Here is a 27751-nt window from a genome sequence, read left to right on the forward strand (position 1 = left end):
CTGCCCTGAGACTTCCGGGTATAGGGTGGTATATAAATTCAATAAATAATAATCTAATAATAACAATACATTACAAATAAATAAATACTGTTGTGAGCTGTAGCAAACTTTTGATGCCTGAAAAAGACTGTACCAAAATCTACCTTCAATTGCCAAAAATACATTACTAATGTAACACTACTGACGTTTTTAAATCACCTTTATGTTGCCCTGGTCAGGATGACCAGTGGTTTGGGATGGTTGCAGTCTGGCAATAGCTGGAGGGCCGCAGCTGTTCCGCACCCCTGAGGTAAAAGGCTTTAGGAAGAAATGTGCCACTTTGTTTTTAGGGTTTGCAGTGGCTGGGCCCCAGCATTGCTGGCAGTCATTACAATGGTACCTTGGGTTTCAAACACTTTGGGTTACGTGTTTTCAGGTTGCAGACCGTGGGAAACCCGGAAGTTCTGGAAAGGGTTACTTCTGGGTTTCGCCACGTGCGCAGAAGCACCAAATCGCATCACGCGCATGTGCAGATGCAGCGCTGCAGGTTACAAACGCTGCGGGTTGCGGACGTGCCTCTGTCACGGATTACGTCCGCAACCACTGTACTCAATTTATTCCCTTAGATGTGTAGCCAGCCGGTGGTGAGCCAGTTACTGAGCAACATCCGATCTCAGTGCATTTCCCATGCTGCTTTGGTGCTCCAAGGATCCTTAACGCAACCGAGGTAAGTTGGGCCTACTTGTTGCCATCTGTTGGGTGGTATTTTCGTGAGCCCCTCTCCTCCCAATCTTCACCCCATGTCCTCCTTCTCGTGCATAAGGTCATTACAGCAGCAGTCGTTGCTAGTCCCGTACATGCTCTGTAGGAATCTCCCTTTTGGCTTCATCCAAGAGCTGGTGAGAACGACCCATCAGGATGAAGAGGTGTTCAAGCAGGTATGTGACTGGTCATTTTTAGTGACTTGCAACAATACCAAATACCAGAACGCAAACTCTGTGCAGAGGCCTTGTTCACCTTGGGCCCCTTAGAATGCTTTGGGCATTCTACACATAACCTACAGCGATTCACAGGTGTGTGCGTGCATATAGATAAGATTGCAAGTATATCCCACCTTTCCTCCAGTGAGCCCAAGGTGGCATGCATAGTTCTCCCCATTTTATCATCACAACAACCCTGTGAGGTAGGTTAGGCTGAGAATGAGGAACTGGCCCAAGATCACTCAGTCTGAGGATTTGAACCCTGGCCTCCCAGGTCTAGCCACACCACCACACTGGATCCACTGGTGTTGGGGTTAGTGTGTTGCAGTTTCAGCCCAGGAGAGTGTAATGCAAATTCCAGTTCAGGCACAAAGCTGGCTGGGTGTTCCTGGGCCAATCACAATCTTTGAGCCGAAACTTCCTTGCCAAGCTGTTGTGGTAATAAATGCAGAAGGGTGATTCTGTTCACATCTCTTTATCCATACTGCTGCACCATCATTGTACATGGCACATTACAAAAGAACGAGTTTGATGTGTCCCTCCCTGCCCTGCCTCAAATTGGTGCAATCTAAAAATAGATACGGTACAAGGAAATACAGAAGAGGAGGTGGGATGAATGCAAGGCCATGCAAGGAAGGAGGAGCGCAATTATTTAAATTGCATGTATGTTGACTTAGTTACAACGGGGTGTTAGGACTAGGGATTGTTCCAAAGTATTCCTGGCTCCGGTCAAGTGAATTTTGGGGGAGGGGCTTGATGGGTATAAGAGCAGAAGGACCTCAAGGTTCAAGAGAGTGGCAGTTCCCCCCCCCCCTGCAGTCTGATGCTGCATACTAAGTGGTGTAACGATTAGCATGCCCTTAAAGGACGCGGGTGGCGCTGTGGTTTAAACCACAGAGCCTAGCACTTGCTGATCAGAAGATCGGTGGTTCGAATCCCCGCAACAGGGTGAGCTCCCGTTGCTCCTGCCAACCTAGCAGTTCGAAAGCACGTCCAAGTGCAAGTAGATAAATAGGTACTGCTCCGGTGGGAGGGTAAATGGCGTTTCCGTGTGCTGCTCTGATTTCGCCAGAAGCGGCTTAGTCATGCTGGCCACATAACCCGGAAGCTGTACGCCAGTTCCCTCGGCCAGTAAAGCATTATGAGCGCCGCAACCCCAGAGTCGTTCGTGACTAGACCTAATGGTCAGGGGTCCCTTTACCTTTAGAGGCATATGAACTTCACTAAAATAAAATAATATTGGTGCATGAGACTGTCATAGATAGGGCCTAGTTGGTGATGGCTCTCCCATTCTGTAATTCCAACTCATTGGAGATACACTCAACCCCTCATTTACATCTTTTTGTCACCTGCTGAAACACAGCTGTTAAATTTGGCTTAGAGGGGTTAATAAGATGATTTTGCTGTTGATTGTTTTGTGACTATATTCTGCTGTTTACTGTTCTTGAGATATTGTGGTTTTATAGTTTTATTGCTGCTGTTTTCTTTTTTAGTTAAGTGTTCACTGCCCTGAAAACTTGTGTTGAAATGGTGGTCTGCTATTTAGTTGACAGAATGTATAGACTGCTTGACTACAGTAAAACATCTAAGTTGGTTTGCAGTATAATACCGGTAATGTTATCAATAAATCTGCAAATACAATGATGATTATAATGGTGGTGGTAATAATAATAATAATAATAATAATAATAATAATAATAATAATAATGCTGTAAGCCTGGTTCTAGCTAGCTGATATATACCCAGGGGCTGCATGGAAACCGGGCTTGATTATTCATTTTTATTTTGTTGAAATTTATATGCAGCCCTTTGTCAAAAGACCACAGGACTGGTTACAGCATAGAACGTAATAAACATACATAGCCTAACATAATATACATACAATACATAACTTAAATAGTTATCCATATAAAGTTAATGATAATAAGCAATGCAATGTTGTGAACTGCCCTGAGATCTACGGATGAAGGGTGGTATATAAATTTAAATCATCATCATCATAGTTGAGAATGTCATAATACACAATAATACAGATTAGCCTTGCCTGCTAAAGTGGAAAGTACAAGAGTCATGATTCTCTTTCTCCCTTTTCCTTCTTCTCTGAACAGATATTTATCCCCATTTTACAAGGCCTGGCTGTTGCTTCGAAAGAGTGTTCCCTTGATAGTGACAATTTTAAATACCCCCTAATGGTGAGTAGCCTTCCTCAGTTTTCTCCCTGTACATAATCTTCCCATCTGCTGGTAGTCTGCACCAGGTAGATAGACAATTTCTCCTGGCAATGAACAATGTTGTTGTTGTTGATGATGATGATGATGTTGATTTTCCTGTCCAGAGTTGCATTCTGTAGGGGGTTATTTTTTGTGGGTGGGGCTATTTTTGGACACTCTCCTTTTCCTCTCTTTTTGCTACCCATGTGAAATTTGGTCAAGGACTGTATCTTGCCCACCTATCTCTCATGGAGGTGGTCAGCCTGTGACTGGGCCACATCACTTCATACTGCAGTGTGGGAGGAATATCACATGATAGACTGTTCCTCTGTAAGTACAGCAAATGGAGAACTAGCATGCAAAGAATAAAAATCTAGCATAGCCCTTCACTTGTATTCCTGCCCCCATCCTGGTAGGAGCACTGAATCATTTCAACCTCCGCCTGCAGTCTGAAGCAGTGCATCTCTGCCACAGGTGTACCAGCTCAGTGAGAACCTGGGAGTTTAGTAGGGTGTGATTAGCATAGGAATCAGGCCGTCTGCTTTATGGGAGAGAGGCTTTGTTTGGAGTAGAACTGAAATGTCCCTGCAGAGAGCAGCAGGGACTCTTTCAAGCCGAGCAGACTCTTGATTAAAAAAGAGAAAAGATCCCTCTTTGATTGCTGTGTCTGTTTGCTCCACTCTTGTGCAACATGGCTTGATTCGGACAATGTGTCTCACATAGATGCATTTAGGCAGGCAGATATTTCGATTTAATTCAGACATTTTTGAATTAAATTTTATCCAGACTTTCCCAAGGTTTTGATTTTATGTCTCTGCTACTAGTGTTGAAATTGCTCCTATTTCTATTGTGGATCTTGTCATGTTTGATTTTTAAGCCAGTATTTTATTTAAATTAGTGTTTCTGTTTTGAATAAGCCAACTCAAACAACATTGCATTTGTATATATGCAAGAGGTTGTGTAGCATAGCAGCTAAGACTATGGATTTTATTATTTGCTTATTAAATAACCAGACTCTAGGTCATATCCAGGGATAGTCTCACCCAAGAGTAGACTCATTGAAATTAATGGACAGAGCTAACATGTCCATTAATCTCAATGCGTTTATTCTGAGTTTGGCTTAGTTTGTACCCTTAGTAGTGTACTAAGTAGTGTATGTGAGGTACTCTGAATACTAAAAAGCAGTACAGACAGCCCTCCCCTTACGCGTGTTCAATATGTGTGTGACTTGCATATACATGCATCACACCAAACCCGGAAACGTTATAAAGATGTCACTGTTGTTGTTGTTGTTGTTTAGTCGTTTAGTCGTGTCCGACTCTTCGTGACCCCACTGATGTCACTAAAAGGGTGGAATGGGGTGTTTGCAGGCTTTTTCAGTGGATTTCAATTCTACATTATCTTTCTGACGTCAGCGGTGCCTTGGAACATAACCCCCGCGTAAGGGGGGGGGGCTTTCTGTATCCACAAGTAGTGACAGTGGTAGCAGTTATAATATTCCCTAACCTCATGTCTTTGGAATGATAGTGCTGGAGATAGTTAACCAAAAGGAGTATATATGTTGTGCTATAACACATCCAGGATGTGTGACACATTGTCCTTCTGAATTTCCTTCAATTTCATTCTGTCCTGCCTGCCAGACCCATTGGGAGGATGTAGATGAAAGTTCTTTTTGTCCTGGGTTCTCTACATCATCCAACGACTTTCTGCACTCAAATTGCAAGACAAAAGGGGCCCTTGGTGCCTGGAGGACAATAGATCTATTTCCCCCAGTGCTGCTTAACCCTTGCCTGGTTGTTTTGGAGTTTGCCCAACCACTTGGCTAGGCAGCAGAGATGGGAAGAACTTGACCTGCTGGCTTGAGAAATGCAATGTGTCCTCTCCCTGCGGTGCCCATTTTAACTTCTTATGAACAAAAGGGAGATGAACTGTAAGTTGAATTTGGTAGAGAGATTGCCCTGGATGGGAGAGATGTGGACAAATGGAATGCATTTTTGTCCCTTATGCCAAAGTGTAAGTGTGTGTGTGTTGCGTCCATTGCATTAGGAGTGGCGAGGGGCAGACAGCGCCTTGCTGGTGGTGTCCCCTCTGCCTGTGCAAGGCTCTCTCCCTGAGAGACAGGCTTGAGAGCATTAAACTTCTTCTCTGCCAGGTTATCATCCCAAACCTTTTAAATAACAATTAGCCCTGAATTGATCTGGATGGCTTGGTGCACTGGCTTTTCTTCTCCTTGCTACAGTACTTGTGTTTTCATTGAGCAATGTTGTGTAAGTTGACCAGAGGGAGGATTTTTGTTTTCAAGGGCAGACTAAAAAGCTATTAAATAAAGGCAAGGCCTGTGCCCCTCTAGAGGTTCCTGGACTTCAACTCGTATCATCTCTGACTGTAGGCTGTGCTACCTGAAACACTTGGGAGTTGGTGGGGGCAGGCTGTCCTCTCATCCCTTGTAAGAACTTGCTTCCAACTTAAATTGGGGAGGGGAAAACTTGTGGCCTGGCTCAGAAATCTAGACCTGGAGCTTGTATGCTCCAGCAGTTGTTTGAGTTGGAAAATCTGGAGTTCTCAGGATGTCCTGCTATGAAGGCTCGGCTCTGCCTTCATGGCCAAGAGGCAGTAATGTGTCTGACTACTGTTAAAAGCAAAAATCTGCCCTTATTCCCTTATGGGGTACACAAGAGCCCTTTATTGGGTTCTCCATCGGTCGGAGATATAACAGAGGCCAACCAGAGAAGTTTGAGAAGCAAAGCCTTTATTTTTGCTGTTGCAACAGGGTCCTTCCCCTCACGCAGGAGAACAAGGAAGGAACCCCAAACAAAGGTGTCATGCCCTTAAATAGAAATTTGAAATTGGTTTCAGCCCACCCCCCAGAAGCATCACCCATACATCACAGAAGGGGTGTAGCCCAAGACCGCCCTCCCTAGATTCATCATAGGTACATCATGAAAGGGGAGGTCTGGTGGCAGTAATCTGAGCATCCTGGACCCTGCCCCCTGCCCCCAAAACCTAATCAACAAAAAAGAGAGATATTTACATTTCCCTGTTTCCCAGCCAAGTTACGGGGAAGTGCTCTTTTGCTTGGGCCCTGCTTGTAGATTTCCTACAGACATCTGGGTGGCCACTGTGAGAACAGCACACTGGGCTAGATGGGCCATTGGCCTGATCCAGCAGGCTCTTCTTACAATCTTATGCTGAGTGGGAGGTCAGGTCCCTAGCATAAATATATTAGGACTAGCCAATCCAGAGTCTTCATACTCCTTAACAGTCATAGGAGCTGTTGATTTACCTCTGATTACTTCTGAGACATGACTGCACATATTCCCAAGCAACTCTCCAGGTTAAGCTCTCAAGCCATCCAGACCAGCATCCTATTTCCCTCTCTGGCTAGCCAGGTGCCTCTCGGAAAGCCCACTCGCAGGGGCATGAAAACTAGAGCCCCTCTCCCAAGGTTGTGGCAGCTGGTATTTTGAACCAAGAAGTCGCACGTAGCTGTCATAACAAGCTAGCCACTGGGAGAGTCCAGACAAAGACAGCTTCTTAAGATGCAACTCTTTTAAGAGCCCTCCGTCCAACATATGGTTCTTTTTTCCATTAGTTAGCCAAAGAACCTGTGTAGAAATGTCCTTGAATCATTTTGTTTCTCTCATTTATTTTTGTTTCTGTTTTTAGGCTTTAGGTGAACTATGTGAAATCAAGTTTGGGAAATCTCATCCCGTGTGCAGTTTGGTAAGTGCAAACCCTGTTCTTACAAATCCTTTTGAATTAATGCTGGTTTCCAATGCTCAGCATCCATCAGATTCTAGCAAGGGGTGATCAGTCAGGCAGCAGAGCAATTTAGAAGCTTCCAACCCACGTGCCAGTCATTTCACTGTCACCCTCTTGTACCCACAGGTTGTGTCTTTGCCTTTGTGGCTGCCGAAGTCTCTGAGCCCTGGGACAGGTCGGGAACTGCAAAGACTCTCTTACCTCGGGGCTTTCTTCAGTCTCTCTGTCTTTGCTGAAGATGATGTAAGTGATGAGTGAATGATACCAAAGCAAAAAGATCTTCTGCTACAGCAAATCAGTTTTGTCTAGTCTGATGTTGTCTACCTCAAGCCTCTCCCTCCTTTTGCACCTTCTTATGCACCCACTGCAGAGGGCTGTTAGGTCGGCAGGCATTCAAGACAAGGCCTTTTTTGTACTGGCCCCACACCTCTGGAATATGTTGCCATTGGGAGTTCATCACTACAAGCATTCAGGAGAGGCCTTAAAACTTGTTGGTTCTCACTGGCCATTGCTCCAGTTTGTGTTTTTTGGCTTTATGGCAAGATTGATAGAGTTGTATCCAACTAAGTCCTATATAGAGTAAACTCATTGAAATTAATGGACCTAAGCTAGTTATGTTCATTCTTTTCAGAAGATCTGCTCAGAGTAGGACTAGCATTAGATGCAAACCATGGTTTTTAGTTTACTTAATTCCGGGCTTTTTGGGTGTTAGTCTAATTTTACCGGCTATTAAGTATGCTGTATATCATTAATGATGTATTACATTTCTATATCATAAGCTGCCTTGAAATTGATTCTGCCCATAAACATGGTCTTTACAAGTACTTTAAATAAAACATACCTGTGTTGTTCATGGACTTTTTTTTCTTTCCTCCTTGCAGCCTAGAGTGGTCGAAAAATATTTCTCTGGACCTGCCATTACCCTGGAAAACACCAGGGTGGTTAGTCAGTCTTTGCAGCATTACCTGGAATCCGCAAGGGTAGGTGTGCTGAAGAGGAATTGGCTGGTTTTTATCTTGTTTGAGAAAATGTTTTTGCTAAGCCTGTCAGTCAGCATCAACCATACTCAGAGCAGACTCACTGAAATGAATGGACATGACCAGGCCTCCCCAAACTTCGGCCCTCCAGATGTTTTGGACTACAATTCCCATCTTCCCCGACCACTGGTCCTGTTAGCTAAGGATCATGGGAGTTGTAGGCCAAAACATCTGGAGGGCCGCAGTTTGGGGATGCCTGGACATGACTAACCTAGGTTCTATTCATCCCAGTGAGTCTACCCTTGACATCAAGCAGGTGTCTTTACTGTACTCTTTTGGCGCCTGCTTAAAAGCAAGCCTACTCTGCTACAGTCTTACCTTGAATCCCGAACACCTTGCGAGTTGAACATTTTGGCTCCCGAATGCCGCATCCTGCATCCAATCCTGCATCCTGCATCCAATCGGAAACCGTGTCTTCGTTTCTGAATGCTTTTTAAAAAACACATACAACCTAAATCAAGAGGTGCGTGTATAAATTTATGAAACAAATCAGTAGAATAATAAAAAGCTGGGCGCAATCCTTGGAGTGGCATCCAGCTACATTTGACTCAGAGCAGACCCAAAGAAATGAATGAGCATGACCCAGTAAAACTTTGCTGAATACTGCTTTTGGTGCTTAGATGGTTCCTGCTGCAACAGGTGTTATTTCATGTGCCTGAGAACAAAGTTCATCTTCTCAGATGACTGCTGCTGTCTACATATTTATTTATTTTTAAAAAACTTCACATTTTTAAATGTGTTGCCTGATTAATTAGGAGCCTAAGTGTAGTCACTTAAAATATTTTTAATTACTTATAACTGATTAGTTAAAAGTTGTAGCTTTAGGGTTGAATCCAGTTCTAGCCATACTCAGAGCAGACTCACTGAAGGACAAAACTAACTTCTGCCCATTTATTTAAATGGGTCTACTCTGAGTTGGATACAAGCCTTTTGATGAATACCATGTTTCCCCTTTTTTAAGACATAGTCATAAAATAAGCCATGGCTCACTTTACCTAACCCTAAGCATTTGCAAAATATAAGACATACCCCGAAAATAAGACATACCTTCATGCCGTGTGGAGCAAGACCGGTGAGCGCCCCAGCCAGCCAGCAGGACCCAGTATGCCGGCTGCGGCAGCAGCAGCAGGAGGAGGCCTGCCAGCTCAGGGCCTAGAACTGGCTGCTGCAGCGAGCGCGCGAGTCAGCGGCCTTGCCTCTGCCTGGCCCAGCTGAGGAGGCCTGCCACCCTGCCGCCTGAAACCGGCTGCTGCAGCGTGGAGCGTGTGGCAGCGCCGAATGCTTGGAGCGCCCAGCAGCACTGGGCTGAGCGCCCGAGCCAGCAGCCTCACCTCTTCCTGGCCTGGCCGAGGAGGCCTGCCTGGAACCGGCCACTGGCCCGGCCGAGGAGGCCGTAAGGTAATAAAAACCTAATAAAAATAAGACATCCCCTGAAAATAAGACACTGTGTAGTTTTTTTGTGTGGAAAAAAGTTATAAGACGGTGTCTTAAAAGGGGGGAAACACTGTATTTCCTAGGTCATCTTAAAATCTAGAAGCATTAGGGGAATAAAGACTACAACCGCTGTGTAACCGAAGTTTCCAACTATGTGACCCTGGCCACATTAACACCATACTTTTAAAGCACCATGATACCACTTGGCCTCCCCCTAAAGAATTCTGGGAGCAGTAGTTTGTTAAGGGTTCTGAGAGTTGTTAGGAGGCGCCTATTGCCCTGACAGAGCTACAGTTCACAGAATTTGCTGTGAAGAGGGATTGACTGTTAAACCACTGTAGGAATTGTAGCTCTTTAGCATCCTTAACAGACTACAGCTCCCAAAATTCTTTTGGAAGAAGCCACAGCTGTTTAAAGTGGTATCATATAGCTTTAAATGTATGGTGTGAATGTGACCTTTCTCTGCACCAGTCTTGTGCCCACCTGGTGTTTTTGGGACTACAAATGCCATCATCCCTGACCGCTAGCCATGCTGGCTGGGGCTAATGGGAGCCCAAGACACCCAGAGAGCGCCGCCAAGGCTGTGTTACATAGCTGTTTCTCAATGAAACCTGACATTGTAAGCTGCAGTTGCTCAGTTAACTTCTTTCTGACTTTCCTTTTGTAAAAATCTTCAGCAAGAGCTGTTTAAGATCCTGCATAGTGTGTTACTCAATGGAGAAACCCGAGAGGCAGCTCTCAGCTACATGGCAGCCATGGTCAATGCCAACATGAAGAAGGCCCAGATGCAGGTGAAGTTGTGCCCGCAGTAAAGATTGGTTGTGAAAGCCTGTTGTGTCCCTCTCCCCTCTTTGATCAACTTGAAATCGTAAACTCAGCTGTCTCTTCTGTTGCCATGAACACCCTCACCCGCCGTCTGCATTGACCTTCCTGTGACCAAGCCTCTAGTCCTCAGTTTTATATTGTCAGCCCTTGCATCGCTATGCTTGTCCATCTGCTCTGCATAAGGATATCAGCCAGCAGTCTTTGATTTCCTCCTCTCATGTTTCTGTTGCTTATGCCCTGCCCCTCCTGACATCCCAGGATGTCCTCTGCTACCTGTTAGTGAGCCACTTTTGTTTCCCTTTGGGGAGGTGGGAGTGTTACTTGCTTTGACAGTCAATGTTTTAGCCTTGACTTATCAGTAACCAGCAAGTCATGACATTTTAATTGTAATTTTGCTTACACCCCGCCCCATGCCCATTAATCTTGCACAAAGAAGTTTGCAGCTTTTAAATACTCCAGACAAATCAGAGTAGAAGCTATTGCAACTGAAGCAGCAGTTTTTAAACATACCACCCCCCTTTTTTGCTGGCTGTTCCTTGAGTTTTGTTTTACTTCTGTTGTTTTGTTTTAAAAAAGTAATGTATGTTTGCATCTAACTGGCTAAATTGTATTTTGTAGTGTTAGACTTGAGGGCCATGGTTTTTTGGGGTGGGATGGGTGGGTGGCACAAACAGGGCTGAAAAACTGGCTTAAGAATATTTACATAAATAAAAGCTGGGGCTGGGAAGAGAATAATATTTTTGTCTTGGGCTTTTAAGTGTTGTAAGCACTTCATGTGCATTGTCTAGTTATAATCCTTTCAACAGGTAAATCAGTATAATCCCTGCACATTATATAACTGCCCGATCTTTATGTTCAGCCAAAGAGGCACTGTTAAGTGTGCCACGTGACATTTGTCTTCTGCAAGGAATAAGGGCTTTAGTGTTCTATTAATATTTGTTTAATCATTTTTTAATGGTTGCCCCCCCCAAAAAAAATGTTTTTAGCTGTTTCTATTTTAGCTGTAAGCCACCTTGAGTCCCTGTCAGGCAGGATGATGATAAAATGATGATGATTTTGATGATAAAACATTGTATTCCAGCCTAGATTGTTTAATTCCTTGCCTATTAATTGTAAACAATCCCCATTTCTACATGCATTTTTCAAATGCTTACACAGGACTTTTCTGATGTGTAGCTCAGTCCATGGGTTATTGTGTATCGCTGTCCAGGTGTCAAGACCTTTTCTTCTGCTTTATGGATGTGTTAATACTCTCTGCCTAGATACTTAGTTTATTGTGCGGTGTATATATATACCTATAAAATAAACAAGTGGGGGAAATGAAGCTGGGAGAGATGGTGGCTTTTTTCAGGCCAGCTAGGAGGCACCTGGTCAAGGTAAAATCTGTGGCTTAGCAGCTGAGAGCTCTGCAGGTGCTGGGCAAACAGTTCTGGGGAGGGTAATTCCGAAGGCACACTGCCAGCTGTACTCGGAGCAAACCCTCTGGCGATGCTCTAAATTAGAGGTGGGAGAACCTTGTGCCCTGGGGCCACATGTGGCCTTCCAGGCCTCTCTTGTTTGGCCTTTAGAACTCTCCCTTTTGCCACCCTTTCTTCACACCTTCCTTGAGTGCTTGTGCCTGTCTGGAATGCATCCTTGAGCTCTGATAATGCATCTTGCTTGCCTGTGTGGAGGATAAAGACAGATGTGTGAGTGTGTATAGAAGCTTGCCTACTGCACAAAGGTAATAGTTGCATTAATTGCCCCACCCACTTTTGTCTCTGGCCTTGTGCACCAGTAGCATGTGGCCCCTAAAAAGGTTGCCCAGAAATGTGGCCCTTGGACTGAAAAGGGTTCCACCACCCCCGATCTACGTAGACAGGTTCACAAGTGCGAAGGCTGTCCTTAAGATACACTTGAGCCCAGCTTCAGATACGGTGCTGTCTCTCTGAAGTTCCTGTTCTTAGATAGCACTCTGTTCCCTTTCTCCCGGATTTGCAGACAGACGACAGGTTGGTCTCTACAGACGGCTTTATGCTCAACTTCCTGTGGGTGCTTCAGCAGCTGAGCACGAAGATCAAGCTTGAGACGGTTGACCCCTCCTACATCTTCCATCCTCGGTGTCGCATTGTACTCCCAGCAGATGAGACGCGAGTGAAAGCTACCATGGAGGATGTTGGCAGCTGGATGGTTGAGCTGTGTGAGTTACGGATGGCTGCTGTTGTCTCCACCTTTTTGTTCCTTGGCAGATGTGCAAAAACAAATCTGTGGGTTGTTTTTTGGGGGGCTGTGTGTTTAGAAGTTCTGCTCCAAGGTAACCTAGCTTATGCTTTAAGGAAAATAGAGTTGTGGGGCCTTTGAAATTAAGTATTGTTTTTAATGTATTAGCCATTTGAATTTCCAGTAGTCTGTGGAACACAGGAAATCTTGCTTGACCCCTGGCATTGAGTTTTTACTCTGTGTTGGTCCCATGCACACTTTTCACATCCAGCTTTGCAGCCTTAAGGTCTAGAAACTTGTTTAAGAAGAAAGATGGTTTTTCCCACCCACAGTTAACAGTTGCATCCAGGACATGAGCCACCACCGGAGGCTAAAACGTAACAATGCAAGTGAGAGACAGCCATTTGTGATGGCAGGTAGCAGTTACTTCATTTATAATATTCTTTACTGCAAGAATGTGGAACCTTCAGCCTTCCAGATGTTGCCAGACTCCAATTCTCATCCCCCCTAGCCAGCAGTGCCAAGAGTCAGAGATGCTGGGTGTCGTGGCCCGATGACATCTGAAGGGCTGCAGGTTCCCCAGCATGGCTTTGGGCAATTTATGTATGCTGCTACATGGGGAGAATATTCCATGCTGCATGGTGGTTCCCCTGTTCTCCCATTCACTACTTTCTGCACCGGTATCATCTGTATCTGTCTGCTGTTCAGGCAGTGTCAGCATCAACACAGTCAATACATAGGTGCTGTATAACTTAAGGGCATGGGAGATACTAGCCTTAAAAGCATAACCTTTTAGCAACGTTGCCCAGCAACATTTGTTGTTGTGCCACACCATGCCCACTGATGTGAATAGAATTTAGTCCAGCATGCCAGTGTATCGGTCCAAAACGTAACAGGCATGAAAGGAACATTGGAAAATGGGCAGAAGCTCCAGTACTATAACTTAAATATTTCCCATGTCTGAATGCACCCTAACTTCTCAATTCTATCCTGTTCCTTCTCCTTTCCCCAGCTAGGGATCAGTCCCTCTTTTCTGAGCCGAAATTTCCAACTGAGTGCTTCTTCCTGACCCTCCATGCCCATCACCTGTCTATCTTGCCAAGCTGCCGTCGATACATCCGTCGACTGAGGGCCATCCGGGAGCTCAACAGGTGAGGAAGACGTGTAGAATGTTGACATTTTCTAAATCTGGTTTTTAGCCTGTTGTCGATTTAAATTACTTTCTGAATGCTTTAGTTTGTTTTTGCCAATAATCTCATTACTTAAATTTTGATGTAAACTGCTTTGAGGGTTTTTGTTCTTGTTTTACGATCAAGCAGTGAAAAGATTTTATTAAATAAACAAAAATAAAATAAAAAAGGCATCTCCGTACTCCCAACAACTTTTGAATGACGGTCTGCCAGTTTCTCCTGCCTTATTTGAGTCCCTTCAGTTTTTTGTTACCCACAGAGCTCTGAGCTGGCTGATGTGTGGCAGAAAGGTTGTAAATGCAGATGGGGGCTCATCATGCGGCTGACTTGGTAGATCCAGATGGCTGTGGGAAGCGGGGAGCCTGTCTTCTGCCGATGATCTCAAGCTCTGCAGGCATTGTCTGCTTGGAGAGCTGTGCCAGTTCCCAGAAAGCTCTGCAGGCCACCAATGGCCTCATTGTTCATTGAAGTCTAAAGGTGGCTTTGAGTAATCGCTAGCATAACTTGGCAAGGGGATGCTTACTGTAGTGTGCATGCACAGTATCAGGAGGGAGCTAGGACTGGGTGCGCCAGCAATTCAATCAGCTAAGGGGAGGTTGTGGGGGCTGAGTAGGGGAAGAAGTGGATGTCGGCCTGGTTCTAATGCAACTCTAAGCCATGGTTTGTCCCATGGATGATCAAACAAACCATGGCTTGTTTTTCAAAAGGTTTGGCTTGTTGTACAACTACTCTTGCCTCATGGCTCTATAGTTTCATGAGCTTCTGGGGTGAAGTGGTCAAACAAACCATAGTTAAGGAAGAGTGCTTGGTTCACACATAATACCAGCTATAGTTGAAGCAAATGAAGATTCATCAGCCAACTATGAACCAGCATCTCTAAGTAGTAATGGGCAAAGACTCCTTCCCTGAAACCTTGCTACCAGTTAATGTTGACAATATTGAGCTATATGGACCAATGGTCTGACTCAGTATAAGTCAGCTTCTTATTTTCATATGTTCATAGCTTAGTGGTGAATCATCTGTTTCATATGCAGAATGTCCCAGGTTGTATCCCCAGTGGAATCTCCAGGGAGGGCTGGGAATGTTCCCTGCCTGAAACCCTGGAGTGCCACTGCTGGTTGGCATAGAGTGACAATACTGACCTAGATGGCCTAACGTGATATAAGGCAGCTTCCTATGTCCTGTTTCATTTACCTCTTCCTCTTTGGTGCTTTGCGCTCTCTGCCTTTGCCACAATAGCTCAATTTTTATGTTTATTTTTCCTCTCTCGTTTGGTTTACTTTTACAGGACCGTGGAGGATTTGAAAAATAATGAAACTCAGTGGAAGGATTCTCCTCTGGCCACACGGCATCGAGAAATGCTAAAGCGCTGCAAAACACAGCTCAAGGTTTGTAAGCTGCGGTCGGGCAAAAGCCAGCTGGTCCCTTGCTCCAGCTTCGCCTTGAGGGTTTTAGGGAGCCAACCTTGACTACAAATGATTACAGAGGTTTGAATGTGTGTGTTGGGTGCTGATTGCCTACGTGAAGGTTTGATGAGCTGGTAAACTTGGATAGGATTGCAGGCGTAAGAGGGAGACACAGTAGAGGTGTAGAAAACATACGCATCACATGGAAAAAGCAGTGTTTGGGGAAAGAGTTTTCTCCTTCTCTCATACTACTAGATCTTGGGGTCATCCCATGATGTTGCTAGGCAGGAGATTTCAGGACCGATGAGAATCCTTCACAGAACACATAAATATTATTATTTAATTCATTGCTGCAACCCTAGCAGGGATGATTAAGCAGAACCTGTGTGTTCAGAAGTGCCATATCTCTGCATACCAGTTGCTCGGGTGGGGATGGGGGCAAGAGCAGGAGAGAGGCTTGCCCTTCTGCCTTGCTTGTGGGCTCCCATCTTTGTTGTCCACTGTGAAGACCAGGGTGCTGGACTAGATGGGCCTTTGCTCTGATCCAGCCACCAGGCTCTTGCGTTCTTGTGCCCTGTATAATCATTCCATCCTGCCCAAACAAACATTTATTGAACTGCTTCTTCTTTCAGAGTATGCTCCTCCCAACTTGAATGCTTTGCTGTTCTGAGTGCAATATTTTGTTTGTGTATGGGCGGGTGGGACATCTTGATTTCTAGTGTGGTGCTTTTGCTTAACTTTTGGGTCCTGGCAACTTCTCTGTGCAGAAATTGGTGCGGTGCAAAGCCTGTGCAGATGCCGGCCTCCTAGACGAGAATTTCCTTAGAAGGTGCCTGAATTTTTACAGCATGGTCATTCAGCTCTTGCTCCGGATCCTAGACCCTGCCTACCCCAAGTGAGTCACATTTAGAGATCTCCTCATCTCACCCAGTGTGCTTTTTTGTGCTGGCCAAGTCGCTAGCTACTTCCTGCCAATTAACAGTAGGTGTCTGCCCCCAAAATGACTCCTATAGGTGAGGCCATTTTTCAGTTACCGGCTTTGAAAAGCCTAGATAATGCTTTATGGGGAAGTTTTAAAAAAAATCTCACTTCCCAAGCAGCCTGAAGTCAGTGAGGAGGAAGTCTTCATCCTGACACTCTGATGTGTATCCAATGTTGCAGTAGGCCCAGTCAAATGAATAAACATGATCAATTTGTCTGTTAATTTCAGTGTGACTAGAGGTTAGTTGAATGTGACCTTTTCTTGTCACCCTTCCTCATCCTGATACCCTCCAGATGTCTCTGAACTACAACTCCCATCATCCCTGATCGCAAGCCATTTTTGCTGGGTCTGATGGGAATTGTATTCCAACAACAGCTGGAGGGCAGCAGGTTGGGAAAGTTAAAATGAAACCTCTACAGGAAATCACATACAAATTGCATACATATACTTTTGTTTTAAAACAGTGTAGGGTATAACTTTTTTTTTTTTTGCATGACCCTTAAAATGTATTTATATGGCTGTGAATTTGCTTTCCATGTATGTGGCTTTTGGTTCACGGTGGCATCCTTATCCAGTTATCTACCTTTTGCAGAGTTTTGAAAGCTATTTATGAGAGATTCCTGCCCCAAGGTGCTCAATGGTCTTTCTCTCCTCCCTGTGTTCACAGCATAAAACTGCCTTTAAACCTTGATGTCCCGAAAGTGTTTGCAGCGTTGCCTGAGTTTTATGTGGAAGATGTCGCGGAATTTTTATTTTTTATTGTACAGTAAGTAATATTGCCACCTTGTTCTTGTTGGCTTCCAAGAAGCATCTGGCCACTGTATGGAAATAGCAGGAAGGGCCTTTGCTCAGCTTTGGAGCATCTGCTTAGCATGTAGCAGGTCCCAGGTTTGATCCCCATTGGCATCTGCTGGTAGCCTCTAGAGAGCCACTGCCAGTCAGTGTAGAAAATACTAAGCTAGGTGGACCCATTGGTCTGAACCTGTATAACGCAGCTTCCTAAGTTCCTGTGTCTTAAGGGAAGGGCTGTGTTAAAGCACTTCCTGGCATCTGCAAGACGCGCCCAGGAAGACATCTTGCCTGAAACCCTGGAGAGCTGGTGCCAGTATTGAGCTGAGTGGACCAAAGATCTGACTCATTACAAGGCAGCCTTCCATGTTCTTAGGCAACAAGATTAGACAGGCCTTTGGGCTGAACCAGCAGCTTTCTTCTTACCACCTTGCTGTTCTGCTTCTCCATTCAGGACCGTTTTCTCATTTGCCCGTTTTTCATCCCACCCCACCCCACCCCGTTGCCAGATATTCTCCTCAGGTACTTTATGAGCCTTGCACCCAAGACGTTGTGACGTTCCTCGTTGTGATGCTGTGCAACCAGAACTACATCCGGAACCCCTACCTGGTGGCGAAGCTGGTGGAGGTGATGTTTATGACGAACCCAGCTGTCCAGCCACGGACACAGAAATTCTTTGAGATGATTGAGAACCATCCTCTCTCCACCAAGTTGCTTGTCCCATCGCTGATGAAGTTTTATACAGGTTAGCTGCTGGCTGACTCACAGTTTGTGTTCAACGTTAAACCCAGAGCCATGCCCTGGGATGTGGAGTGGTGTTGATCGCCCTTGCTGATTATAGAGTTGGGATCTCTATGTCTATACATACAGTTCAGTATCCCTTGGACCTCTGGCTAATGACTTGGGCCATTTCTGCTGGATTTGATGTTCTTTTTGGATACTGGCAAGGTGTTGCGCTTGATCTTCTGGCCAGTCTGGAGGCGAGAGGGCACACCCCTTCCGTTCTAACTTCAAAGTGGTGGATTTATTGTCTGACTTACAGTTTCCCTCTGTTCCCCCCCCCCCCCCAGATGTCGAACACACCGGAGCCACCAGCGAGTTCTATGACAAATTTACAATCCGCTACCACATCAGCACCATCTTCAAAAGCCTCTGGCAGAATATAGCTCACCATGGCACCTTCATGGAAGAGTTCAAGTGAGTTAGAAGGCTTTCAGCATGGCGGGGGCTGGGTCTTAAGGGTTTCTGAACTGGCCCCCATCTTTTGTGGTAAGACCATAGCTCAGTGGGTTAGAGAGCACCTGCTTTGCATGGGGAAGGTCCCAGGTTCAATCCCCACCATCTCCAGCTAAAAAAGATCAGGTACCTAGTGATATAGAAGGCCTTTGCCTGAGATGTTGGGAGAGGTGCTGCCAGTCAATCTGTGCCTCCCTTCTCTCTCATTTCAGTCTGGTATTTGCACCTCCCCCTGGGTAGAGCATTTTTAAAGAGCTGTGCAGGAAGGCAGTTCCCAAAGGGGAATTAATCTAGCTTTGATGCACTGGATAAGAGCAGGGTAGCAGTTCAGGATTACAGATAAATAATTGTATTAAAGGCATTTAGTCTTAATCTTGTGTGTTCCTTACAACAATCTTATGCGGTAGGTTCCATTTCCATTTTGTGGGCAGGGAAACTGGTGCACAGCAGTAACAGATGGCTCAGCAGGGATTTGAACCTCTGCCAGATCCAAATAACAGCACTGGGGTTGCAGCTCTGTCGTTCTGCCATATTTGGAACCAAGGAATCCCATCTCCATTAGAACTCTCTGCTTCTGTCTCTCTCCATCTTTCTCTCTCTCCTAGCTCTGGGAAGCAGTTTGTTCGCTACATCAATATGCTAATCAATGACACAACATTCTTGCTGGACGAGAGTTTGGAATCCCTAAAACGCATCCATGAAGTTCAGGAGGAGATGAAAAACAAAGAGCATTGGGACTTGCTGCCCAGGGTGAGCAAATGTCTCCTTTTGGAGGCTCTTCTGCCATTTTCTGAGTTAGAATACCCCACCTTCTATGCAGTAAGTGCACCAGTGTATCACAAGAAGGGTTGGCACCTGCCTTCAACAACCTGGGCACTAAGCCAGTTTTAAGGCCTGGCTGCTTAAAAATATATCCCTGCATAACTTTGGACTAGGTTATCTGAAAAAGCATCTTCCCCTCCACTATCTCGCAAGGGCATCAGATATCAACAAATGGAACCCTGTTAATTTTTGCCATAGCCTGATTATTATTGACTCATGGAGGTGAGCTTTTTCATTGGTGTTTTCATATTGTGGAATGCCCTCCCTACTGAAATAACCCCCATCAGTATTGGCGTTGCCCCTGAACTTAATGTTTGGTTTTTTAAAAAAAACTTAAACTTTTAATGGTTCTGTTTTTAACTGACTTGTTCCATTGGATTTTAAAGTTGTGGATGTTTTAAACACTTCAAATTGTTTATTTGTGCCTTGTTTGGATTTTGCTATTGGTTTTATATTTGTAAACTGCTTAGAACCCATTCTTGGCAAGTAAGCAGTATATAAAATAATTAATAGCAACTTTATGTTGGTTCCATCTGGTGCTTTGTGATATTGGGGGTGGGAGCAGTGAGATCAGGTGGGGTGGGGTGGGGTGGTATTGGCAGAGAAGAAGCAAGGGGGCTTGTTTTATTTTATGCTGAGGCAGAGACAGTTTGATTTGCAGTGCCTTTTCTTCTAGGACCAGCAACAAGCACGGCAGTCTCAGCTGGCACAGGATGAGAGGGTGTCACGCTCTTACCTGGCCCTGGCGACAGAAACAGTTGATATGTTCCACATCCTCACCAAACAAGTTCAGAAGCCTTTCCTCAGACCTGTGAGTATAAACTTGGGGTTTGTGTTGAGGCACTTTAAATTATAAAATACGGTAGGTGGCAACTTGATTTGCAGGTTTTACTTACATTACTGGTTCCGCGGTTCATTCATAGCCCGGCCAGCTTGAGTTCTTCAAAGTCGGTGTTATTGTGGATGAAGCCATAAGCCTCACCTGTGATCTAAAAGTTATCATCACTGAGACTCTCAGCTTTTGGGAATCTCAGCCACTGCAGGTTATGGATAGGGCCAGAGAGTGTAAGGCCGGAAACAGATGTAACATTTTAAGATCTCTTCACTGTGGCTAAGATATGGGATTGTATGCAGTGCTAGTCCTGTGCAGAGTAGACCCATTGAACCAAATGGGCATGACTTAGGCCCATGAGTTTCAGTTGGCTACAACTCCAGAGGTCCAGCTCAACTAAACCAGGCATCCCCAAACTCTGCCCTCCAGCTGTTTTGGGACTACAACTCCCATCAGCTGGAGGGCAGAGTTTGGGGATGCCTGACCTAAACTATCTGGACTCCTTTTGTTCCTCTCTACCAGCACACAGAGGAAGTAAACCTCGATCCCGGCTCAATGTTGCCTCCAAACCAGGAATCATGGTTTGTTTCACTTCAGGCAAACCACAATAATAAGGCTTGCTCTTCACAGTTTCTTGGAGCAAAAGAAACCAACATGAGGGGTTTTGTACTACAATTCCTATCATCCCTGGCTATTGGTCAATGGCAACTGGGGCTGATGGGAGTTGTAGTCCAAAAATTCTGGAGGGCACCACATTGGCTACCCTTGGGTTAGTGGCCTCTGGGGTGTCCACATGGTGCTAGAAGCCTTTGCCATCAAGCCTGGGGTAGCCTGAAAAGTACTAGGTAGGTGCCTGCAAGGGAGCAAGCAGCCATGGGGACAGGAGTGGCCACCTGGTATACAATCCAAAAGTGCCTCTTGTACAAGGAGCGGTGGTTGAGTAGATGAGATGAGGATCCAGATTCTTATCTGCTGAAGGCAGTTGGCAACCTTCTGCCACACTACAAGGGTGTGGCCAATAAAAACAGAATCCAGGAAGCAGGCTTGGTTCCCATTGGGACAAAGTAAACAGGTTTTGATGTAGGAAATGGTGGGGATGGACAAAGCTACATTGGGGAAATGAACACAGTTGCAGAACATGGGACAAACCTGTTGGATCAGGCTACTGGCCCATCTAGTCCAGCATCCTGTTCTCACAGTGGCCAACAAAATGCCTGTAGATGCATTATTATTATTAAGCATCCGGCATTTATGGGGATTCAAGAATTCCTCTCCAGTGATAATACTTTCTGTGGTGGCATTTGCAGGAGCTTGGGCCGCGATTGGCTGCAATGCTGAACTTCAACCTTCAGCAGCTGTGTGGCCCCAAGTGCCGCGACCTGAAAGTCGAGAACCCCGAGAAGTATGGCTTTGAACCAAAGAAGCTTTTGGACCAACTGACGGACATCTACCTGCAGCTAGACTGCGCTCGCTTTGCAAAAGCAATAGCTGATGACCAGGTGAGTGGGGGAGTCCAGGAAAGAAAGGCGTTCAGAAGGTTAGAGTTAGGGTTAGGGAAGAAATGGGTAGTTAGGGATGGGGAAGCTGTGGCCCTCCAGATGTTCTTGGATGACAACTCTCATCATCCCTGACTATTCGCTAGCTGGAGCTGATAGGACATGGACTCTCAACAAAAGCTGGAAGGGCCACAGGTTCCCCAGGGCTTGCGTAGTTCCCTTTGCCATCTCCATAGCAGTTGGATATTGGCCCATTTTGTTTTGTTGTTTTTTCCAATTTGGGATGGCCGTTGCTTAACTTCTCAAAGATTTTTAGACGTTTTCCTAACAGGCTTGCCTTTTGGGGGAAACTTTGGTCATTTAAGCAGCTGTATAGCATATTCAAAGGGCGAGAATCTTGGGCAAAAAAGTGAATGCTTTGCTAGTCCTCAGTTATTTTGTGACAGTTGGATTCCGCCCCCGCCCCCCCCCCCAATGTGATTTGAGGGAAATTACTCCATTCTGAAGTTGAGATTCTCCCAAAGCATTTGCTGAATTCTTTCGATTTGAAAAATTCCATGCAATTTATGAAGCCCAGAAGAGTGTGCTGGGCACTGTGCCATATAGGCATAGAGGTTTTCCCCCCTGCTGGGTTGGTGTTGAGGAAGGAGTGGGCACATCGTGTGTGGATCACTGCACTGCAGATAAATCTGTATCAGATGTTTGAAGCAGCTTGATGTGGTGGAGCTGATTTGAAAGAAAGTCCCCAAGAAAGAACAACCCGATGTTGCAAAGTCATGCCACCACAGGTCTTTAATGCTCTGCTTGTTCAGAGCAAACTGTACAACCCTGGTGGGGAAAATCTGATTTCCATCCCTAGTAACTGGTGTGTGTGTGTGTGTGTGTGTGTGTGTGTGTGTGTGTACACGTACCCTTTCTCTCTCCAGAACTGAGTTTCCTTGCACGTGGCTTTTTTGCTTGATATTTTGGCCACAACAGTCTCTCAGCTGCTCTCCCCTCCCCCCTCCCAGTAGCTGATTTTATATTTATCTGGCAACCATACTGCCTTGGAATCAGAGCACTGCCCATCCTGCAGTGATACTGCATCGCACTGGCAAGCTCCCAGCAGGTGCCGGCTCTTGCTTGCTGTGACTCCTTACTGCAGGCTTTTTGGAGTAGACATGGCAAGGGAGGGAGAAGATTTTCTGATTACATGCCAGCAGCATCTGCCACTTGATCGCTGCACATGGAAGTGCACACAACCTACCGGTATCTATTTCAGGAGCAGATAGCCTTTCTCACACTGCGGACCGTGTGTTAATTTTAGGAATGTTGGGATTGCCATCTGGTGTCAAACCAAACAGTCTGTTTAGCTGCACATCCCGTCTACCCACATTGTGTAAACAGGTGCCTCAAGAAAGCTTCATAGCAGAGATTTCCATTTCCATTAATTACCTGGTATCTAGTACTAAGAGTATGTCGAGAGAGGGGCGGACTGAGAGGAGAACAGACAGCATTGTGTGTTCTGTGATTCCGCTGAAGTGCAAAGCAAGCAAAGAACTTGTTTCTGAGTATGGAATGCAGATTCCTCAGGATCTCAACTTTCATTTAAAAAGAGATACCACATTTCTAGTCCTTATCCCTGTGAATATATATTTGAAAGAGTGGGTGGTGGCTGAATTAAAATTTTTCCAGGGGTTGAAGGAAGCGGCTTCAGTGCACTTTGCCTTTCCCATAATACAGTAAACCAGAATGAACAGCCCAGAATGGCAGAATAAGCTGTGCAAAGTGGTTTTATTCCATTTTGCACAGTTTCCCCGTGTCACTAACACTCAGCTGGGAAGTGGTGAAAAACTGCAGGGAAAGGACTTAACTCTTGACTATCTCCCCCTGACTTTCTGTGCCCTGTTCCTGCAGCAGTGCTTTAAACACAGAACAGCCAACTGCTTAGAAACATAGATGAGCTGCCTTATACTGAACCAGACCATTGGTTCTTTAAGTTCAGTATTTGCTCCCTTGAATCCTGGGGTCTTTTGCATACAAGTAGATGCTCAACCCTGAGCTATGGTCCTTCCCTTAAAACAAAAGGAAGGTGTTAGTCCTCAAGCTGCTATATACAGAGTCAGCCCATTTGGTCCATCTAGCTCAGCCTTGCATCTACACGGACTGGCAGCAGCTCTCTAAGGTTTCCAGCTAAGGGCCTATCTGAGGGTCCTGGGGATTGAGCCTGGGACCTTCTGCTTGCTCAGCAAGCACTCTGCTGCTGAGCTTATGGCTTTGTCAGGTGTTGGCAGCTCATGTGATCATTGTGGTGCTTTCTGTCTTTGCAGAGGTCCTACAGCAAGGAGCTATTTGAGGAGGTGATTTCAAAGATGAGGAAAGCTGGAATCAAATCAACAATAGCAATAGAAAAATTCAAGCTGTTAGCCGAAAAGGTGGAAGAAATTGTTGCCAAGAATGCCCGAGCTGAAATTGACTACAGTGACGCTCCTGACGAGTTTAGAGGCAAGTAGATTTTTGTGGAAATACTGCAGCTTCACCCAGGAATCATCAGTGGGACTAAAATTGAAAGAGGGGATAACACTTTAGGATTGTATCCAATGCTACTTCTACTTAGAATAGACCCATTGAAGGTAGTGGCCATGACTAACTTTGGTTAATTTCATTGAGTCTACTCTGAATGTGACTTACAGTAATTGGATGCAACCCTTAAGAAATAAATAAATTTTATGCTGAACTTGTGTAGAAAAGCAAGCCGGTTTAGCTTTTTCCAGATGCCTTTTTCTTCCTTTTTAGAAAATTGTATAGATGCACTCAAGCTGCACCAATGATACCTCTGTCAGTGTGAGGTTGTTCTTAAGAAAAACACCTCTCTAGCCTTCAGTTCTCTGGGAATGTTTGGAAGTGAGTCTGAAGTTTAAAGTTTTGATGATCTTAAACCTTTCCTTCCAGATCCACTCATGGATACATTGATGAGTGACCCTGTCAGGTTGCCGTCTGGGACCATCATGGATAGATCTATCATCCTCCGGCACCTTTTGAATTCCTCCACAGATCCATTCAATCGGCAAACACTAACGGAAAACATGCTGGAACCAGGTAGAAAGAAACTTGCATTGTGACCTTAGCAAAATAGAGTAAGGGAGCTGACAGCTGGTGATTTCTTTTTTTTAGACTAATACTTTTATTCTAGAAATAAGCTTTCGAGTTGTAAAAACAAACAAACTTCTCTTGCGACATTGGCCTGTAGTAGAGCAATCTGACACCCCAAAAGATTTTGTCAAGATGTTCACTCATATTTATTTATAAGCTTTAAACAATAAAAATCCAGAGTTACAAAAACAAAACCATCACACATGGCCCCAAATGGAACAAATTCAGCAAAATGTTGTCTGCTTTTTAAGCAGGGAGGGATCCCTCTGCAAAACTCTGCTGTCTCTACAGATGGAAGCTCTCGTAGCTGAAAGATACTGTCCATGGCAACCATGAAATTGTAGTCTGGCAACATCTGAAGGATAACCCTTGCTCTATGTTTCTGCTGTTGTATTGCGGGACTGAATTTCCTCATCTGCTGATCTGTCACCTGCATAGGAATGTTGCTTGGACCATATAGTGCAGTATGGCCAACTCAGCCTATTACGGCTGGTAGTCATTGATGCACCTCTGCCCTTCCATTAATCTGTCCAGCCCTCCCCTTAAAGTCTGCACTGGCTTCTATCTGCTATCAGGCCAGATTCAAGTTTCTTGTGCTACTGTATAAAGACCCCAAATTACTTAGGCCCAGGGTACTTTAAGGACCTTCTCGCCCTGTACATCCCAAGTCAACCACTGAGTTCATCTTTGGGGGAGAGCACTATTTGTGGTCCTCCATGGACCATAAGCACAACTTGCACCAAGAAATCATGCCTTCAGTGTTGAGGAGCCATTTTTTTGTGGAACTCCCTCCCACTAGAAGTCAGACAGGCACTGTCTCGTTTCATTTTAGGAGGACTTTGCACATGAATGCTTCTCTGATGTTTTAAAATGTTTGTGATGTTCGTTGTTCTGTGTGCTCTGAGTGGACATAAGGAGCTGCCTTATACTGAGTCAGACCATTAAGCTCAGTATTGTTTCTGCACTGACCGTCAGTGGCTTTCCAGGGTATTGGGCAGGGAATGTTCCCAGCCCAACATGGAGATTGGACACGGGACCTTCTGCACACAAAGCAGATGCTCAACCACTGAGCTTTGTTACGGTGAGGTAGTTTGTGTTTAACTTTCCTTCCCCCTCTTTACTCCCCCTACTCAGTGCCAGAGCTCAAAGAGCAAATCCAAGCCTGGATGAGAGACAAACAGAACACTGACCATTGAGGACCCTCCTCCTGCCTGGCAGCACACATGCCAAGGTCAACTGTGAAGAGCAGGATGAAGGGGATTGAGGCGTTGGGGATGTGCTGATGCTTTGGGAAGTGGAAGCTGGCTGGGCTGGAGCTCACACAGTGCCTGTTGTTGCTGCTGCTGCTGTTGCTGCTGCTGCTGCCGCAAAACGACATAAAAGCATGTGGATGAAGAGAAGGAACAACAAAAAAATTTAAAAGCAGCTTAATTCTTGTACATATATTTAAGTGATCAAACACGCCGGTCGATAACGTTGTGGGGGATAAGTTTAGGAAGCTGGCTCTTGTTATGAGGCAAAAATCCTCTGACATCTCATAATTGGGGTTTATACAGCTTGAATTCCTTTTTAAAAAAAAGTAAAAAAAAAACGGAAGACATGTGGATCAGGGAAGCAAAACCCTCAACATGTTGTGTTGTTTTTGTTTTAAAAATATTGCCAGGTCTCCGTTAATTTGATTGTGGTTGAAACCTTGAACATTTTGCTGCTAAAGTGACCCCCATCACACATACACACTTTCTTTTCTTCCCTGTTAACTTTTCCTGCACTACCCTCTCCGTTTTTTTCTGTAATGTGAAGCAAATGTTCCCTGTATATTAAAAAAAAGTCCTTCTCTAGCCCCAAGAGAACATAATCTTGAAAAGATAAGTGTGCCTGCAACAAGTGTTAATCTTGGGGAGGGAATCATATTTTTCTATTACACATATTCATTTATTTTTATTTGGTCAGCCATACACGAGAAGAGTAATCCACAATGGCAAATTTTCTTTTCTCTCCCCTGCTGCCCCTGCCTTTTTCTTTTCTTTTCTTTTTTGCACATTGGATTTTTGTCTTTGGGGAGACGCTTAAACGCTTTAGGGGTTCTTTGTTGTTTTTAAAGCCAGAGATCTAATAAGCTAAATGATGATGATTCTGAGTCTTTTGAAAGCTTGTCTCCCAAGCGGGGCAGATTATTTTAAGTCTCAGCACCTACCAGTGAAGGCAGGAATATCCATTTTTACGTTGCGTACCGGTTTTGTATCCATGGCTTGGCCTTACCAAAGCAAAAAAAGAGAAAAAAAGGGTGCAGAAAAAAATGTAGACTTGGTTTTTTTTTAAGAAAAACACAGAAACTATATAAAAAAGACGAAACATTTTTGTATGACTGCCCCCTGCTTAAAGATACTTGAATTTCCTTTTTGAAAAGGATTTGAAACCACAGTGTTTAAAAAAAAAGCCTGAAAATAAAATGTTTTCTTTTCTTTTCTTTTTCTTTCTTTCTTTTTCTTTTTGCTGACAGTGTCCTCTGTTCAGTTCCTGATTCTTGAACTACAATAAATGGTGATACACATTCACAATAACCCTTCAGTGTGTATGTCTCCTTCACATACGTTGTGTGCTTGCTGCAGGTGGGTGATTGTGTGGGCTGCTGAATCAGAGTTGGAAATGTGCTTGTTTGACTTTAGTACAGTCGTACCTTGGAAGTCGAACGGAATCCATTCGGGAAGTCCATTCGACTTCCAAAACATTCGGAAACAAAGGCACAGCTTCTGATTGTCTGCAGGAAGCTCCTGTAGCCAATTGGAAGCCGCGGAAGCCCAGTTGGACATTCACCTTCCAAAAATAGTTCACAAACCAGAACAGTCACTTCTGGTTTTGCGGCGTTCGGGAACCAAAACATTCGAGAACTAAGCTGTCCAAAAACCAAGGTACGACTGTATAATATTTATTATTTATTTATTACTTGCCCTTCACTGTAAGGGTGGATCCTGACACTAAAACACAGTATTTCAAACAGCTTATTATTTACAGTTACAGAAATAAGGTGGGTCCTAAGAAATAGGCTGCTCACATATCATAAGCCAGGGTAGAGAGGAGGTGTGTGTTCAGCATTTTCTGGAAGCTGTGTAATGAAGGTGCCAGACGCACCTCTGTGTGGATACAGCCCTGTTTTGATTTGCAAAAATCTTCCATAGTATATTACTTTGATATTTTAAAAAATGAAGCAGTTCGTAAGTTCTTCTAATAATAAACCTGGGACTTGGAGGTCTGACATCATCCGCTCCCTATTTATAAATTGAAAAATCAAATACCACACTTACTTACAATTATTCCCCTCATTAGCCATTCTGCTGGTATTGGTTTATTTTAAAAAAATCATTACCTGTTTATTCACCACCAGTAGGCCCAAAGCAGGATACAATGTCAAAGGAACGTGGGTGGTGCTGTGGTCTAAATCA

General features: G+C 44.7%; 1 protein-coding gene across 2 annotated transcripts in view; it reads left to right on the forward strand.

Annotated features, from left to right (window-relative positions):
- UBE4B (ubiquitination factor E4B) overlaps positions 1-26873 on the forward strand; it is a 73881-nt gene extending 47008 nt beyond the window's left edge. For both annotated transcript variants that reach the window (XM_035117447.2, XM_035117448.2), the window contains 20 exons: positions 606-706; positions 803-917; positions 3068-3151; positions 6836-6892; positions 7058-7174; positions 7813-7911; positions 10080-10193; positions 12208-12406; positions 13439-13577; positions 14905-15004; positions 15790-15917; positions 16672-16770; positions 17303-17538; positions 17864-17990; positions 18635-18779; positions 19528-19662; positions 20991-21182; positions 23489-23663; positions 24111-24257; positions 25446-26873. In XM_035117447.2, the coding sequence (XP_034973338.1) occupies positions 606-706; positions 803-917; positions 3068-3151; positions 6836-6892; positions 7058-7174; positions 7813-7911; positions 10080-10193; positions 12208-12406; positions 13439-13577; positions 14905-15004; positions 15790-15917; positions 16672-16770; positions 17303-17538; positions 17864-17990; positions 18635-18779; positions 19528-19662; positions 20991-21182; positions 23489-23663; positions 24111-24257; positions 25446-25507 (2571 nt within the window). In that variant the 3' untranslated portion in view covers positions 25508-26873. The remainder of the gene's footprint in view (positions 1-605; positions 707-802; positions 918-3067; positions 3152-6835; positions 6893-7057; positions 7175-7812; positions 7912-10079; positions 10194-12207; positions 12407-13438; positions 13578-14904; positions 15005-15789; positions 15918-16671; positions 16771-17302; positions 17539-17863; positions 17991-18634; positions 18780-19527; positions 19663-20990; positions 21183-23488; positions 23664-24110; positions 24258-25445) is intronic.
- Positions 26874-27751: the final 878 nt, after the last annotated feature.

This window comes from Zootoca vivipara, chromosome 6 (genome assembly GCF_963506605.1).
Source record: "Zootoca vivipara chromosome 6, rZooViv1.1, whole genome shotgun sequence".
Lineage (NCBI taxonomy): Eukaryota > Metazoa > Chordata > Lepidosauria > Squamata > Lacertidae > Zootoca > Zootoca vivipara.